This window comes from Rhododendron vialii, chromosome 4a (assembly GCF_030253575.1).
Source record: "Rhododendron vialii isolate Sample 1 chromosome 4a, ASM3025357v1".
NCBI classification, from domain to species: domain Eukaryota; kingdom Viridiplantae; phylum Streptophyta; class Magnoliopsida; order Ericales; family Ericaceae; genus Rhododendron; species Rhododendron vialii.
The window spans coordinates 37,174,447-37,190,749 of record NC_080560.1 but is presented as its reverse complement, the minus strand read 5'-3'; the positions used below and the strand labels follow the sequence as shown (position 1 = coordinate 37,190,749).

The following is a 16,303-nucleotide window of genomic DNA, read 5'->3' as shown; positions in this document are numbered from 1 at the left end:
TTGAGATCATAGCCAATCCACTTAATCTCTCCTGTGACATGGTAGTCCGAAGATATGTTTTTATCAACTTCAACTTCGAAAAGCTCCTCTCCGCCGAAGCAACTGTGACCGGAATTGTCAACAAAATTCGATAAGCAACCTAAACCATTTGGAAACCGCCATCTTTCCAATAAGACTTTATAAAATCAAGGATGTCGATTGATTTAGTTACTTCTCTCGGCCATATTGTTTTCAAATGTCTAAGTTCTTGGAATAACTCATTCCCATAAATATCACCACGTTGTTTGTATTCCAATAAACTTTCTAATTTAGTGTAATGTTTTATCAATTGCTCTTCACTAACACTATTGAATTTCACATTAAACAAAAATCCAAAAATTGAGTCATAAAGTTCAAATTGCTTAAACCGGTCCTTAAGTGATGCAAGAGCTTGATCTATGATGAGGAGGAGATAAGAAGTTCTAAAACACTCTTCCGGTGATTGACTGCCGTGGGCATCCTCTACCACATCCTCATCAAATTGCTTTTTTCTTTGAACAACTCTTTTTTTTGCAAATACCGGTTCAAAACCAATATCATGAGCAAGTTCTTTGGCTTCCTTCATCAAGTCTTCAAAACCATCTTCTCTAAGCTCTTCAAAGAATAAAATCAACTCTTTTATCCTTGTAATTGCATCTTCAATATCCATCTCTTCTCGTTGAAGAATTTTGCTAACTTGATTAATTTTGTCTAAGATTTTATACCAAATACATAAGCTAATCAAGAACTCAAGATCCTCCAAAGCATTCTTGCACAAGCCTTTAGCTTCTGAAAACACAATATCTTCTTTAGAAACATTTGCAATTTCAATCAATGCATCTCTTAATTCCGGTGCTTGATTTCTTATTGCTCTAACACTCTCAACATGACTTTCCCAACGAGTAACTGACAATGCCTTTGGTGTCAAACCCTTCACATATGCTCTAAGAATATCCCACCGTTGTGTTGAACCCGAATACAAAGTATAAACTTTTTGCACATATCCAAAAAAGTCTTTTGCTTTCGCACTAGATTTTGCCACATCACATAGTGCAAGGTTTAAACTATGACAACCACATGGAATATAAAATGCTTTGGGATTTACATCAAGTAGCCTTTTTTGTACACCTTGATTTTTACCTTTCATATTTGAGCCATTGTCATAACCTTGTCCTCTTATATCATCAATGTTGAGTTTAAGATCAACCAAAGCTCCTTTAAATCGCTTGAAAGCTCAAGCCCCGACGTGTCAAGAACCTTAATAAATCCAAGAAAGAATTCCTCCACCTTGACTTTACTTTCATCCTCAACATCCACACATCTTATAGCAATCGACATTTGCTCATCATGACTAATATCAGGAGTACAATCCAGGATAACCGAAAAGTACTTTGCTTTTAAAATCTTCTTCAAGATTTTATCTTTAATCTATTTCGCCAACAAGCTTATCAATTCATTTTGAATTTTGTGGCTAAGATAATGATTTTGAATCTCTTTATCTACCACACGTCGAAGGTGCTCTTGCATGATAGGATCAAACTCCGCAACAAATTCAATACGTTGACAAAAAAGTCCATTATTCTTCTCATAAATCTTCTCATTAGTTCCACGGAATGACAAACTATTTCGAGAAAGAGTCTTCACAACCCCAATTATTCGAACTAGTATCATCTTCCAACTCTCTCTCTCTCTTTGTCGATTAGATCTTCCATTTTCTTGTCAATTGTTGCTTTTTGTTGAAGTCCCTTTTGCAAGTCCACCCACCTCACGACATTGGTGATATGTTCTACATTCCTTTCATGGTCTCTAAGCTTTGTAGGAAGGTTATACCAATCATTAGTTCCCTCTCCGGCCAAACTAGTTGTCATTGTTTTATGCTTGAATAACTTGCAACAAAAACAAAAGACCTTGTTCAACTCATTTGAATACACAAGCCACTTCCTTTCTTGCTTCTCACCATTTGGAAGATCACAAATGTAAAGATGGGAAGAAAAGTGTCTCCCACGAGTACCTTCTTTTGGAAATGCATCATTCTCTCTTACGATCTTAATTGGACTTTGTAGAACTAACATTATCCTCTTAGAATCATTAATTTCCCCACAATTCCGGATCGTAGTTCACATCAACATCTTTCTCAAGGTCAAGCATACTCTCATGTTCTTCATTCCCAACCTTTTCATTCATAGGAGTAAGGCCTTCATTATGCCCCTCTCTAAATTCTTCATTTGCTACATCAACATCTTCACTCATATGTTCCTCATGAATGTCACCCGTATTTGCGCCACTAGCTTCTTCATTAACACCTTTATCTCTAAGATCATTATTCACATCATCCTTCCCAAATTCTTTATCACTTGCTTCTTCAACTTGACTTGAAAGAAGAGATTTTTGTTCTTTCGCATTAAATAGACTAGATATTGAACCCACTAGTGATTTTTCCATTTCATCTTTTCGTTGCCTCACTTTTCTATTTTGAGACCCGGATTTTTGTTTGCGCACTCTCACTCTATTCTTGTCATTCTCGTTGTTCGTCATGGTACCTATATTAGTACACCTCGTCAATCAAAAACCCAATACAAGTAATCTTTAATCCTACTAATTACCAAATCACTAAATCAGTCCAACTATGAGACTAAAAAAAGACAGTCACATTTTATACTTATGTTCTGAATTTATTATGCATAAATAGGTATGGAAAAAAAAGAAGTCATTATGCGTTGATGCCCCACTACTATTTTTATATTAATTTAGTCTCCACTCCTCCTCCACTAACCAATTCAACCGAACAAAAAAATCAAAGAATAAATAAACGATTCAATTATTATTCAAATCAAGAAGAAAGAAGTGAAGTTCACTTACTGTTGGAGTCTTAGACTCTTTAGTCGTTACTACCGAGGGGAGAGGGTCCAAGGCGAGATGAGAACTGAGAAGACTTTGATCAGCAGGCAACTCGGCGTCGGCAAATTGAAGTTGAATCTGTTCTTGCCTCTTGCTCTTGGCTCTTTGATTGGCGTCAGCGACTTGGGTATTTTTTTCTTCTTGAAAATTAGGTTTGAACGAGGTATGAAAGATTTGGGGCAAATGAAGTCTCATCCCTTTTGATTCCCATTTCACGTCCCTTCTCTTTTTTCTTCTTCTTATATCTGGTATATAATGCCCTTTTAATTTGCCTTCTTAATTTTTGTCTTCTTAATTTTCTTTTTCTCTCTTATTTACCCCAGGCATAGAAAACTCTTTGTTTGCCCTCCTAATTTTTTCAAGTATTATAATTTTATTGGAAACTATACATCTTTACAATTTTTTTTTGAATTTGAAAAAAAAAAAATTGGATTATGCCCCTACATTTTTTTCTGTTGGATTTCAATTTTTTTTAATATATATACAATTTTTTTTTTGTTGCCCCTTGCCCGGGGGTTGCCCTAGCCGGCGGGCTTGCAGGGCTTACCCCTCGGCCGGCCCTGGTTGTGGGTTTTTTTCAGTTGTGGGTTTTCCAATAGGGGGTCTTCCGATCGCCGGTGGTACGGATCAATCACCGGTGTCTAGAGAAAGGAAATCTGGAAATGGGTGAGAAGGGATGCGTGTGTGTGAGAGAGGTAGAGGTTTGGTGGGTTTGAGAGTATGTGTGTTTGAGAGAGAGAGAGAGAGAGGTGTGTAACAATGGCGGACAGGGATGGTGAGAGAGAAAAAAATTTGTTGTGTTTGTTTGAGGTTAGTGGAGGGACCCACCAAGATGATTTATTATTCTTTTTAAATGGCTAGAGTGTTTGAGGAGGCTGTTGGTAGCTCTATGGATTTAGTGGCTAGCCATAATGAAAATTTGCATTTTTTCTTGCTTAAATTTTCTGCAGGAGATGCTCTTAGTCATTCCCTCGTCTTTCTTTTCTTTTCCATCTACAGCTCCATTCCAAAATTCTTCATCCCAAGCCTTAATGCTATGTTTGGATTGAGGAGCTAGTAGAGAAAAATGTGAAGAAAAAGGAAAGAGAGAAGGAGTTTGGTAGCGGACAACAAAAAAAAGGAAGGGGAAAGTAATGAATCTCCCCGTCCAGATTTAACCATTTCGCTAAGAACTTTTTGTCCTTATTTAAAATAAAATTTGCGATTGTTCGTTTTACGCCAAACTTTTATAGATTATTGATTCGATGAGATGAATCGGAAAACTTTAAAAAATTACTTTTACCCAAATATTTTGGGAAATAACAACTTTTTAGCAAAAAATAAAAAATAAAAAAGTTGACTTTTTTTTTCTTCTTCTTAAAAGTGGTTATTTCTCAAAAATATTTGGATAAAAATAAAAAAATTTATTTTTCCCGAATTAAAGATTCAAGAAAATTTGGTGCAAAACTAACAAAAGAGAAAAAATTCAAATAAGGACAAAAATTTTTAAAAAAAAGTTCTAAAAATACTTTTAGTGCTTAGTGGAATGGGGATTTAATCTTTTTTTCTCACTTTCTCCTTCCTTTTTCACATCTTAAACTTTGAGTCTTTTAACAGGGCCATAGATTAGGGAGGAAAGAAAGAAAAAAAAAAACTTAGAAAAAGAATTGCACACATTAGAAGAGCCAGACCCATAAGCAAGGATAAAGCTAGCTTAAGAACTAGGAATGAAAAGTTAATTATTTGATTGGTCTCCTTAGTCCCTCTTTTGAGCTTTGTTCCAATGACTACTGTTAAATCCCAAGAAGCCTCCTCTCCATCTTCTCCTTGTAGTTATCATGCATGTGTTTTTGAGCTTTAGAGGTGAAGACACTCGGAAGACGTTCAATGACCACATTTTTTTTCTGAACTAGGGACGAATTAAGTCATTGCTTTGTATCTGCATGTCAAGGCACCATGGATGTTTGTACAAGATTTTACTACATAAAAACCGTGAACTTATTTAGAGGACCGATCAATGATAGTGAGTCGAAATCGAGAGTGAAGGACATTGTAGTAGAGAAAATTCGTATATCACTTTCCTAATATGTTGGCGATTAAAGGACGACATTGTTTTTTGAAGGTTACATATATCGACAAAAATGTCAATAATTGTGGTGCACTGATGCTTTGGTGACCATACCTCTAAGTATCATATTCTGAGTACCATGTGATGTGTCATAACTGTATTGGTAGAATGTGCCTTATTTGTCATGTAGTAAAGCACATTCTACCAATGCAATGGTAACACCTCACATGGTATCCAAAATGTGATACTTAGTCATGATCACTATATTATTGCTCATAATTTTGTTTAGAAAGAAATTATAAAGCTTGAGTGCAAATGGGCCAATACCCAATAATTAATAAGAGGGTCCTGCTTATATATATATATATATATATATATATATATATATATATATATATATATATATATATATATAAATAAAATTTAATTTAATTTAACTTAATTTATACCTCTCTCTTTTGCTTTTGGAAAACTTTTCCTCTTTTCACTTTGGCTAAATGACACTTTGAATGCTTCCCTCCATTTTCATACACTTTTTTCTACCATCTACTTATCTTGAATTCCTCCACACTTTCCATTTCTCTTTTACAATATGAATGATTCCCTCCATTTTCATACTCTTCATTTTCTACCATCTACTTCTGTCAGCCCAAATTTGCTATGGGTACTACACCTTATTTTGTACCGAAGGTGTACAACCCTAAGGTGGAAGGGGGCTCCACCCAAAATTTTCAAAATGGAGGCAAAACACAACCTGGGAGAAATCGAGAGTGAGTCGATTAATGATAGTGAGTCGATTAAAAACCGTGAACTTATTTAGAGGACCGATCAATGATAGTGAGTCGAAATCGAGAGTGAAGGACATTGTAGTAGAGAAAATTCGTATATCACTTTCCTAATATGTTGGCGATTAAAGGACGACATTGTTTTTTGAAGGTTACATATATCGACAAAAATGTCAATAATTGTGGTGCACTGATGCTTTGGTGACCATACCTCTAAGTATCATATTCTGAGTACCATGTGATGTGTCATAACTGTATTGGTAGAATGTGCCTTATTTGTCATGTAGTAAAGCACATTCTACCAATGCAATGGTAACACCTCACATGGTATCCAAAATGTGATACTTAGTCATGATCACTATATTATTGCTCATAATTTTGTTTAGAAAGAAATTATAAAGCTTGAGTGCAAATGGGCCAATACCCAATAATTAATAAGAGGGTCCTGCTTATATATATATATATATATATATATAAATAAAATTTAATTTAATTTAACTTAATTTATACCTCTCTCTTTTGCTTTTGGAAAACTTTTCCTCTTTTCACTTTGGCTAAATGACACTTTGAATGCTTCCCTCCATTTTCATACACTTTTTTCTACCATCTACTTATCTTGAATTCCTCCACACTTTCCATTTCTCTTTTACAATATGAATGATTCCCTCCATTTTCATACTCTTCATTTTCTACCATCTACTTCTGTCAGCCCAAATTTGCTATGGGTACTACACCTTATTTTGTACCGAAGGTGTACAACCCTAAGGTGGAAGGGGGCTCCACCCAAAATTTTCAAAATGGAGGCAAAACACAACCTGGGAGAAAAAAAACCCACCCCCGACCCCAAGTAACCCAAACGCTATTGACACCGACAAACCCCCCAAAATGCCATTAATGCTGATGGGGCCTCCAAACCTAGCTTTTCCCCAAATCTCACTTGTACGTTCATCCCTCTCTCTCTCTGATGAGGTTTGGTGTGCGAAAAGGGGGCTAGTACTGGTCAAGGAGGGCATTTGGGGGCGTCGCTGTGCTGTGTAAGGGGGAGAACGCGACTAGCCGGAGTGGAAAGTTGCGGCTGCATGTGGAGGGGAGGAGATGGTGGTAGCCTAGTGGGTTAGATCTTAAAATGGAAACCCAAGATCTCAATTTTTTTCTCCGTAAAATCCGAACTCTCCCCCGATGCTCTGAACTATCAATGAAGGAAGCACGGTAATGTGCACATAAATTGATTTGGGTCTCTAGGCCTGCCTTCTTTGATGTCATTTGGCTTTAATTTGGGGGCATGGTTCTACAACAAAAATGTCTCTATAGCTCTATAGCTCCTCGATTCTTGGAGGTTTAAGAGGGCCACTGTCTCACTAGTATTCCGAAAGCAGTCACTTTATGCATATATTGTCAAAAATTAGGTCTGTCTCAAATTATGCCCGCCCATATCTCCAATGATTGGAGACTAGATGGGTTTTGCTATGTTGTTGTAATTTTTAGATGATTTACAAGCCATGTTGGCCAAGCGACGCGCAATTGGTCTCTACATCTTCATGTCAAATAAGTTCAGAGCTTCCTCAACTGCCTTGTGGAATGTGGCAATAGATGTTAAAAGTTTTTTTATTGCTTTCTCTCCTACTTTTGAAAGTCTTGCTTAGAGCCTTGTATACCCGCTTCTCACATTCCAGATACTATTTTGTTGGCGTTGAAAACTCATATCATCGAATATTCTGGCACTGGAAATCTATTTTCTCGAAAATTCATTATTGTCGGGTCCTTCCAGTGAAATCCACCTAGAAACAATGTACATCAATTATGACATCGTGTCCCCCGCCAGTTCCTCTGATCACTCGTACCCGTGAAACCTCAGAAATTAAGCTCATTAGTACTTAAAAGAGATGGATATGTTCAAGGTGTTTCTTTTTTCCCTGATTAAGGATACATTCGAGTTAAGAACACCAGAAATGGATTGGATGTAGTTTGAAGCTTATATCTACTTCTACAGGTCTACAGAAACCGTTTGATCATTCAAGGTCACTTATAACCTTGTCATTCAAGCTGCAGCTTTCAATCTTCCCACGGCCAGACACCCGGACCTCCAAACTGCTCAGTTGAGATACACAATTTTTTGGGAGGAAGGGTGTAGTGTATTTTTTTTTGTTCTAATTTTAATGCCGAAACTGTAATTTATTTTATGTGATTGCGGCACCACTGGGGGTTTGCAAGGGTAGTGCAAATGGTTGTCAATTCTCAGAAATGCATTCATAGCTCAAATGTTGCTGAAGCTTTTGCTCTCTGAGATGGTGTTATTTTCCTAGTTGCTTATGGGGCTATTTTTCCTAATCGAATTTTCCTAGTTGCAAATGTAATTTCGAAATTGGGATGGGGACGTTATTGCAATACAGTAGAGGATGGTTGGATGCTAGTTGCAAGGTTTTCAATCCCATACGGGTTTTGTGAGTATCCAGTAACGTGCCCCTCAAATTCTGTCCCGGCTTCAATACTTGTGCTTATTGGAGAGTACCGGTGGTTCCGGAAGATCTTAGGCGAGATGGCAGTAACTCTGATTTCGTCCGATATTTCGCACAGTCTTGTCTTTCTGTATTTACTTCCAAAACCAAGCCTCAACTCAACTTGTTTACTGTTATAGCCCTAAATCGCATGTTACTCTATTTTATTCTGCTTAGCCTTTGCCGAAATTCCATGGCAATTGCAAGTGTGTTGGTTATGTGTGCTTCAGAGGCCTACAGTTCTCGTAGGAACTGAATTGTCAGTACCGACTGGAAATTCCTTTTTGTGCATGGGTATGTGAGAACGGTATTAAAACAATATCCAAATTGAACAGAAGCTGGTGTAATAGTGCAAGGAATTGAATCCTCTCAAGTAGATAAGGTCGCAGTTCAATTTGAGCCTTGTTCGGGCCAACATTGATACTCGGAACCGTTCGATTTTTAGAGTTCATCAACGACATCAGATGTGCCAAAAATCAAGTTGATCAGATAATTTTAATTCGAAACATATTTATCTTGAAAAATACAATTGCAACCCATAACCGAAACTCATTTGTCTCAAAATATGTAAGTTTCGACCTTGGAAAGCCATCTTTTTTTTTTATTTTGACCAAAGCAAAGCCATCGTTTGGAAACTGTTGGTGCATGGTTAGGATTGTTGTTGGTTCGGTAAATTTTTTTTTTTGTTGATCTTGACTTAAAATTATCCTTTTTAATTTTTTTTGAATGGGAAAAGAAATTTCATTAATCTCTGAAGTTGTTACAAAGATTAATAGGACAAAGAAAACGGCAACAAATTACTTTTTTTTTTAAATATCTAAGAACATTATGTTCTGACCTCTCTCTCTAAAAACTTCCGACAACTGTCTCCATCTGGGGGCGACGGGGGCGCCTGCCCCCCCCCCCCCCCCCCCCCCCCCCCCCCCCCCCCTCTCTCTCTAATTATCCAGTTTGGGCTGGTTTCTTTTAGGTGTTCTGTAGTGATATGTGAGGTACTACCATTGTGTATGATGCTCCCTGGTTTGTCATTATAAGGTTTCTTTTTTGTATCATTTTTAATCATATGAAAACCTTTCTTTGCTTATCAAAACAAACCAAATTCCTTTTTTTTTTTTGGTTCTAATTTTCTGGTATTGGTTGGCTTGGATGGATGGGACCTCTATTAGATTGACGTGGAAGATGTCTTACAGCAAATAAAAAGAAAACTGAAATAAATTAGAAATGTAAAATATCGATTGAAATTGAAAGAAATCAAAAAATACAAAAAATGAAAAAAAGACACTCCAATACAAAAAATGAAAAAAGACGCAACAAACTTATCTTTTTTAAATTGTTTGTAGTGAATTTTTTTTAACTTTCGGTTAGAATTTGTTTAGATTTTAGACTTTTATCTGAAAAAATTGATGTGAAAACTAACAAAAGTTTTAGAAACCAAAATACAATACTGAAAATCATAATCATAATCTATCTTATAAAACAGAAGGGCCTTTGAGAATATTCCTAAAGAGAATAGGAATATTCTCTTCAACGGTTCAGATTTCTCATTTTATCTATTCATATAAATAAATTCAACGGTCCAGATTTTTCTACCCTTCACATACAAGCTAATGGTATGTTTTGTAAATAGTGTGCAATCCTGGGGCTAACTATTCAATAATGGAAAACAACTATACTGAGCTTATTGATTGAGGCACGAATGGTGGAGATAAAGGAAAATCTTTTTTTTTTTTTTCAAAATGAAGGAAACCTAATTTGATTTTTATGGTAAAGATGGGTACATTATTGGGATTAAATTACAAGAATACAAACTTCAGTTTCTCATTTCCTTAAAGTATACCATATTGATTTACATAGGTTTCCTATCTTAAGAAAGAAGTATGTTAGATGGACTAAGACATGTGATTTTGCATCCTATATTGCAATCAAATTTTAGCACACATGAGTTCGACTTAGTTTATTTATTGAGATTGATTGTGGAGTATTCAACAATGCAAGGGCTGAATAAATCCTTCAGATTGAGATTGAATTGATTTCTGCATATGTTGTCATTCTTAAATTTTCTTGTCACTAAGAAGAAGATCACATATTACACACTAAGGGCCCGATTGGATGTTGTTTTAACTGGGTGTATTCCACAATACACACGGATAAGGGATGATGGGACTGATTTAGCTTGCTTTGGCAAGCCAATTTCCACCTGTATTGGACTCTCCCCCTTCTTCGCTTATACACCTCAATCCGGTGTATGAGGTGTTAAATTATTGCCACCCCTTGAGCTCTCCATAATTTAGCCGGCCTAATACACCTGCTTTTTGACCAAAACACCCCTTCTCATACCCCTCCCCAACGGCTCTCTTTCTCTGTTAACAGAGAAGAAGAAGAAGAAGAGGAGATCACCACCACACATACACAAAAATACACACCCAAACCATCAGAACCACCACAAACCGCCACCACCACAAACCCCCAATTTCGAATTTCAAACCCTAAATTTCAGAGAGATGAACAGTGAAAAGAAATAAGAAGAAGAAGACGAACATCAACAACAGATCGGGGAGAGAGAGAGAGAAAAGGGTTCACCATGATCGGAGAGCAGCAGCAGTAGCTTCTTCTCTCTCTCTTCTACCGTTTCTTTCTTTCTCTCTTTCTCTCTCTCTCTCTCTCTCTCTCTCTCTCTCTTTTAAAAGACGATAAAAACAAGAAGAGATGAAGGAAAAATGATTTGGCGCAGGTATGAGTCGTGTGACCAAGAAGAGAAAAATGATTTGGTGCAGGTGGAGTCGTGTGACCAAAAAGAGAAAAATGATTTGGTGCATGTGGGAGTATTGCTTAATTATGAAAAAGTAATACAGTACTAATAATTGACAAATAAAATAACTTATAACAAAAAATTAATTCAACTTAACAATTGTACATTTTTCATATTAAACAAACCACAAATTGAATTAAATACAATTGAAATTGATTTTTTATTATTTATAAATATTAAATTAATTATTTTTATTTGTAACCTAAATTATTGTTCCTTAAATTGTGAAAAGAAATTAATTTTACTGAATTTTGTTATTGTATAATGAATAATCTAATTTCATACTGCATAAGGGCAAATGAGTCATTTAACAACTTTTTACATCATACATCTTTCCTTATACCATCAATTTATCCTTTATCCAAATCAAGTATTATTTTATCATCCTTCCATAAATGTCACATCAATGTGGGTCATCATTTCTTAACTAATACCTCTTACTATTTTATCCCTTTTATAAATAATACACCCAAAACTTATACGGCATCCAATCGGGCCCTAATGTTTGAGCCATTAGCTAGCAAGTGCCGTAGATACGGATAATTTTAACCGGAGTACATAGTGCCGTAGGCACAGACAAACACTAGTTTTATTAAAAAATAGAAGATTGAGGATTCACCGTCATTCATTGCATAAGATTCTATTAATTTGTCAATGAGATTAAACAACCAAAAGTTCAAAAAAAAAAAGTGTGAAAATCAATTCGAAAAAAAAAATTATTTCCTTTTTTCTTTTCCTTCCATTAGTTACTTCCTCATGTTCCAAACAACTACTCTTGGCTTGGCAGTGAAACCCAGAGAGGGAGAGAGAGAGAGAGAGAAGATGGCAAAGATTGGTGCATTAATCAGAGGCGTGAAATCTGAAAATCACACAAAGAAAGGTACTCTTCTTCTCTTTCCTACTCGGAGCTTTCGTTTGGTTCATACTCACTCAAAATCTAGAAACCCTAATTCTCCTCCTCCTGAAACAACCCAAGAAAATCACCAAATGGTGCCAAGAAAACACCAAAATTTGGGGCCCAGTGATGTTCAAGACGCTGAGAAGTTTCTCAATCGGATGACCCAAATGCGACCATTTCCACCCATTTTCCAAATCAATAAAGCCTTAGGGAGCATTGCGAAATTGGGTAATTACATCACGGCTCTTTCTCATTTCGACAAGTTGCAGTTTCTGGGCATTGAGGTAGATCTGTACACCCTGAACATTGCAACTAACTGCTACTGCCACCTCAATCGATCTGATTTTGGTTTCTCACTTTTAGGGGGTCTTTTCAAACGCGGTTGTACACCTAGTGTTGTTACCTTCTGCACTCTCATAAATGGACTTATTATCGAAGATAGAACTGCTGAAGCCGTCGAGTTATTTAAGAAATTAGTGAGGAATAGAGACATTGAGCCGGACGTGGCTATGTATGGAACGATTATCAATGGGATTTGCAAAACAGGCAACACTATCACGGCTATTAGGTTGCTCAGGATAATGGAAAAGGAAAGTTGTAAACCTAACACTGTAGTGTTTTCCATGATCATTGACAGTCTTTGCAAGGATAGGATGGTCGACGATGCTGTGAGGCTCCTTTTAGAAATGAATGAAAAAGGTATTCTTATAAACGTCGTTACTTATACCTCTGTGATTCATGGCCTTTTTAGTTTTGGCAAGTCGAAGGAGGCTACAAGAATGTTCAGAGAGATGCTAAATACTGGCATTTATCCAAATGTTTATACATTCAATGTGTTGGTGGATACACTTTCCAAGGAAGGGAAGGCAAAGGAAGCAGAGGAGGTACTTGAAGTGATGATAGAAAGAGGGGTGGGTCCTGATGTAGTCACATACAGTAGTTTAATGGATGGATATTGTTTGCAAGGCCAAATGGATGAAGCAGTGAGAGTGTTCAATAAAATGGCGGACAAGGGCATTCAGCCTAACATTTTTTGCTATAGTATATTGATCAACGGATATTGCAAGAAGAGGAAAATAGACGAGGCTATGCAGCTCTTTAGAGAAATGCCTCAGAGGGGGTTGAAACCTAATGTTCAAACTTTTAGCACTATGTTACAGGGTTTGTTTCGAATTGGTAGATGTGCACAAGCTCACTGTCTTTTTAATGAGATGCAAGCTGCAGGCATAATTCCAGATACGCTAACCTTTGGTATCTTGCTGGATGGCCTTTGCAAAAATGGTAATATTGCTCTGGCATTGTCCTTATTTAAAACAATGGAAAGGAACGGGTTTGATATTGATGTTGTTAAGTACAGTATCCTCATTGATGCATTTTGCAAGGCTAAAAAGATGGACCATGCAAGGGATCTTTTCAAGAAACTTTCTTCCAAGGGATTACATCCTAATGTCAAGACATACACCATCATGATAGGAGGTTTTTGTGCACAAGGACAGTTGGATGAAGCTAAAGAATTTTTCGTGGAAATGGAACAAAATGGTTGCTTTCCAAATGGTGGCACTTACAATGTTTTCATCCGAGGATTTCTTGCAAGGCAGAAGTACTCTGAGGCCTTGGTACTCCACGAGGAAATGGTTGCGAAGGGGTTTTCAGCAGATGTATCTACAGTTTCCTGGATTGTGAATCTAATGTCAACTATTGGACAAGATCCTTCTCTCCAAGAAGTAATAAAGCGGTTCATGCCAAATGCTTGATAGGGAATGCAGAGATGGAATTAGTCATTCGGCTTTGAAGGTAAAGTTAGCGTTTATACCAGAAAGTAGAACCTCTTGTAGCGAGTAAAAATAGCCTTGTACGTAATTTTACTGTATGATCTTATGTTTCTTGACTGTAAAATTTACATCCATAAATATCTCTGTTCTTTTGGGGAAGCTCTGGATAAGCAATATTTACCCTCGACACCCCTTGTATTTACTTTCTAGATGCTCCTTCTCTGCTTATTTATTAGTTGCATCTCTTGCTTCATCTAAATTTTTTACTTGCTGATATTTTTAGCTTAAACCGTCCAATGAACCAAAAAATTGATGTACGCTGTCCATCTTACAATATGACACTGTGTTACTCTCCTTTGACTTTTTTTTTTTTTTTTTGATAGGCAACAAAATTTTATTAAAACTCAACAATTGGTAGATCGAGGATAAGACCAAATTACAGGCCACAAGGAAGAGGCACAGTAAAAGGTCAAAAGGAGAGAAAAGAAAAAGAAAAGAAAAAAAACATCCAATGAAAGATTGAATGAGCCTAAAGCCACGAGAAAAGAAACACCGAATCCAGGTGAAGCAAAGAGTGGGAATCCCAGCACAGAATCCAGCAGAATAGATCAGGGAATCACAGCAACAAAATCTAGCAGAACATCAGGGGATTATAATAGCAAAATCCAGCGTTGCATTGAACGAGTAATCTCAGAAATCCTCCATAAGCAGCAGAACATTAAAGGGAGCCTCCAAAATTCATAACCTTAGGCACAGACTAGCAGCATCAACAGAGTTGGTGCAGTAAATCAATCATAGTTGGAGTTGGAGCACCATATGATGAAAGTTTGTAAACATCAATTATCCTCTCTTCTCTCTCCCTTTGCTCTCCTCAGACTTGCAATGCAAACTTGATTTTTCAGACTCTTCTTTGGCTAAAACTTCGAATTGGACCATTGCTTGAAACTTTTTTGACCCCTATGGCCTATTGTTGAAGTGTTGAAAGGTTTATATGAATTTCGTCTCAATTCTCTTGATCATTGTATATTTATGGACACATTAATCTTTGAATTTGATGACTTTGCAGACACTATTGTTCTAGTTTCCAAATGTGTTGGACTGTCTTTTTCAGACTTGTTGCTACCTTTTTAGAAAATTTCTGGTCCGAGTAGACTACTGTATATATTATTGTGGACTTTTTTCTATGGCACTTTGCTCTATTGTAATTCACATGTTGCACATACTAGCATAATTTTTTGATGTTCTGTCTTCTGGTATGGCCATTTCACTGTGATTGTGGTATAAATGTCAATGTATGATTGCTTTCTTTATGCACTTCGAGAATATCATATTCAATTATTGCCCGAGTACTCCCCTGGTTTTTTTGTTGCTTTCTGATATTTTCCATTTGTAGAGTAAGGTGCAGGACATTTTGTTGAAGGGCCCAGATACTTACCATTGTGGATCCTGATGTAGTCACATAAAATTCTCTGATGGATGGATATTGCTAGCAAGGCTAAATGGATGAAGCAATGAAACTGTTCAACACCATGTTGGACTGGGCCCTCATCCTGATCTGTATATGTTAGTTAGTTGGACTTTTCCGGCTCAAAACATACTATTGGTGTCTGTATCTATCTTCGTTTCATTTGGGTTTGGCGGGAGGTCGTTTTAATCTTTAGATGCTCTGCCCACTGATTGAAGATTCCTTATTGTTTGTGATGCTATGCAATTTATTCGTTGGAGAAAAGGGTATAATCATCTCTTGAGCATTTTTGCACTAGTCTTTCATGCTTGATCTTTAGTAAGGCTATTTCGTTGTCCAAGGCATTGGTTGGGTAGAGCAGTTTTTTTGTCTAAGATATTTTTCGAAGAGATGGTCCAGTCCGCTTGGCACGCCAGAGGCGCCTGGGCACTGCTCCGTGCTCTATTCGTGTGTGAGCCCAAAAATATCCTCTCATGTCGCGCGCCCAGGGCCCATTGATGGCGCCAGGGTGCTGCTTCGCTTAGCCCCTAGGTGGATTTGTCCAGTGTACTTTCGGGGAGTATATAAGCGTACTTTTTGTGGGGTCGTTGATCAAGATCTGGTCACCTCTCTAAGCCTCTGGTTCGGTTACTGGGTTCACCTAGCTCTTCGCTGATCTACACAGGGAAAGTCTCGCCTAAAGGTCAATCTGGTTGTCTGGCGGAATGACCCTCCGACGAGCAAGTCAGAAAGTACAGGAGGAGAAGGAAAGTCAAGAGGAGAAGGAATAATAAATCTGGAAGATTTCTGGTTGATTTCCCTTTGGGAGGTGTTGGATCAAGCTGTTAAGGTAGACTAAAAGTCAAGACTAGGTTTGCATCTGGTACAATCGGAGAACATTCCACTGTACTCTCCAGTTTTTCTTGGCATCCTCTTTCCTGCCTCTGTTACTGCATGTTGGTAAAAAAAAAAATTATTTGAAATCGTTGTTAGTTTCCGCATGGACACTTCTTTGTCAAAAAATGAAAAAGTGGAGGCGTGCCTCATCTTTTGAGTCAAGCTTCATGAACCTATCATTTCTTGTAACATGGATCAACAAGAAAAATAAGGTGAATCCATTATTTGAATTCAAGCTAG

The 16,303-nt window shown here is 37.1% G+C and overlaps 1 protein-coding gene and 1 non-coding gene across 2 annotated transcripts; both read left to right on the top strand.

Annotated features, from left to right (window-relative positions):
• Positions 1-6,941: 6,941 nt before the first annotated feature.
• LOC131324922 (small nucleolar RNA snoR100) lies at positions 6,942-7,049 on the top strand. The gene has a single exon (XR_009199507.1). It is a non-coding gene; the product is annotated as a small nucleolar RNA snoR100 (small nucleolar RNA).
• Positions 7,050-11,808: 4,759 nt separating this feature from the next.
• On the top strand, positions 11,809-15,481 carry LOC131324164 (pentatricopeptide repeat-containing protein At1g63330-like). The gene is made up of 2 exons (XM_058356012.1): positions 11,809-13,744; positions 14,106-15,481. The coding sequence occupies exon 1, from the start codon at positions 11,809-11,811 to the stop codon at positions 13,702-13,704; it is 1,896 nt and encodes a 631-aa protein (XP_058211995.1). The 3' UTR covers positions 13,705-13,744; positions 14,106-15,481.
• The last annotated feature ends 822 nt before the right edge of the window (positions 15,482-16,303 follow it).

What these genes read in the sequence shown, in the direction of transcription:
- LOC131324164 (XM_058356012.1), top strand. Translation starts at nt 11,809, where the DNA reads ATGTTCCAAACAACTACTCTTGGCTTGGCAGTGAAACCCAGAGAGGGA.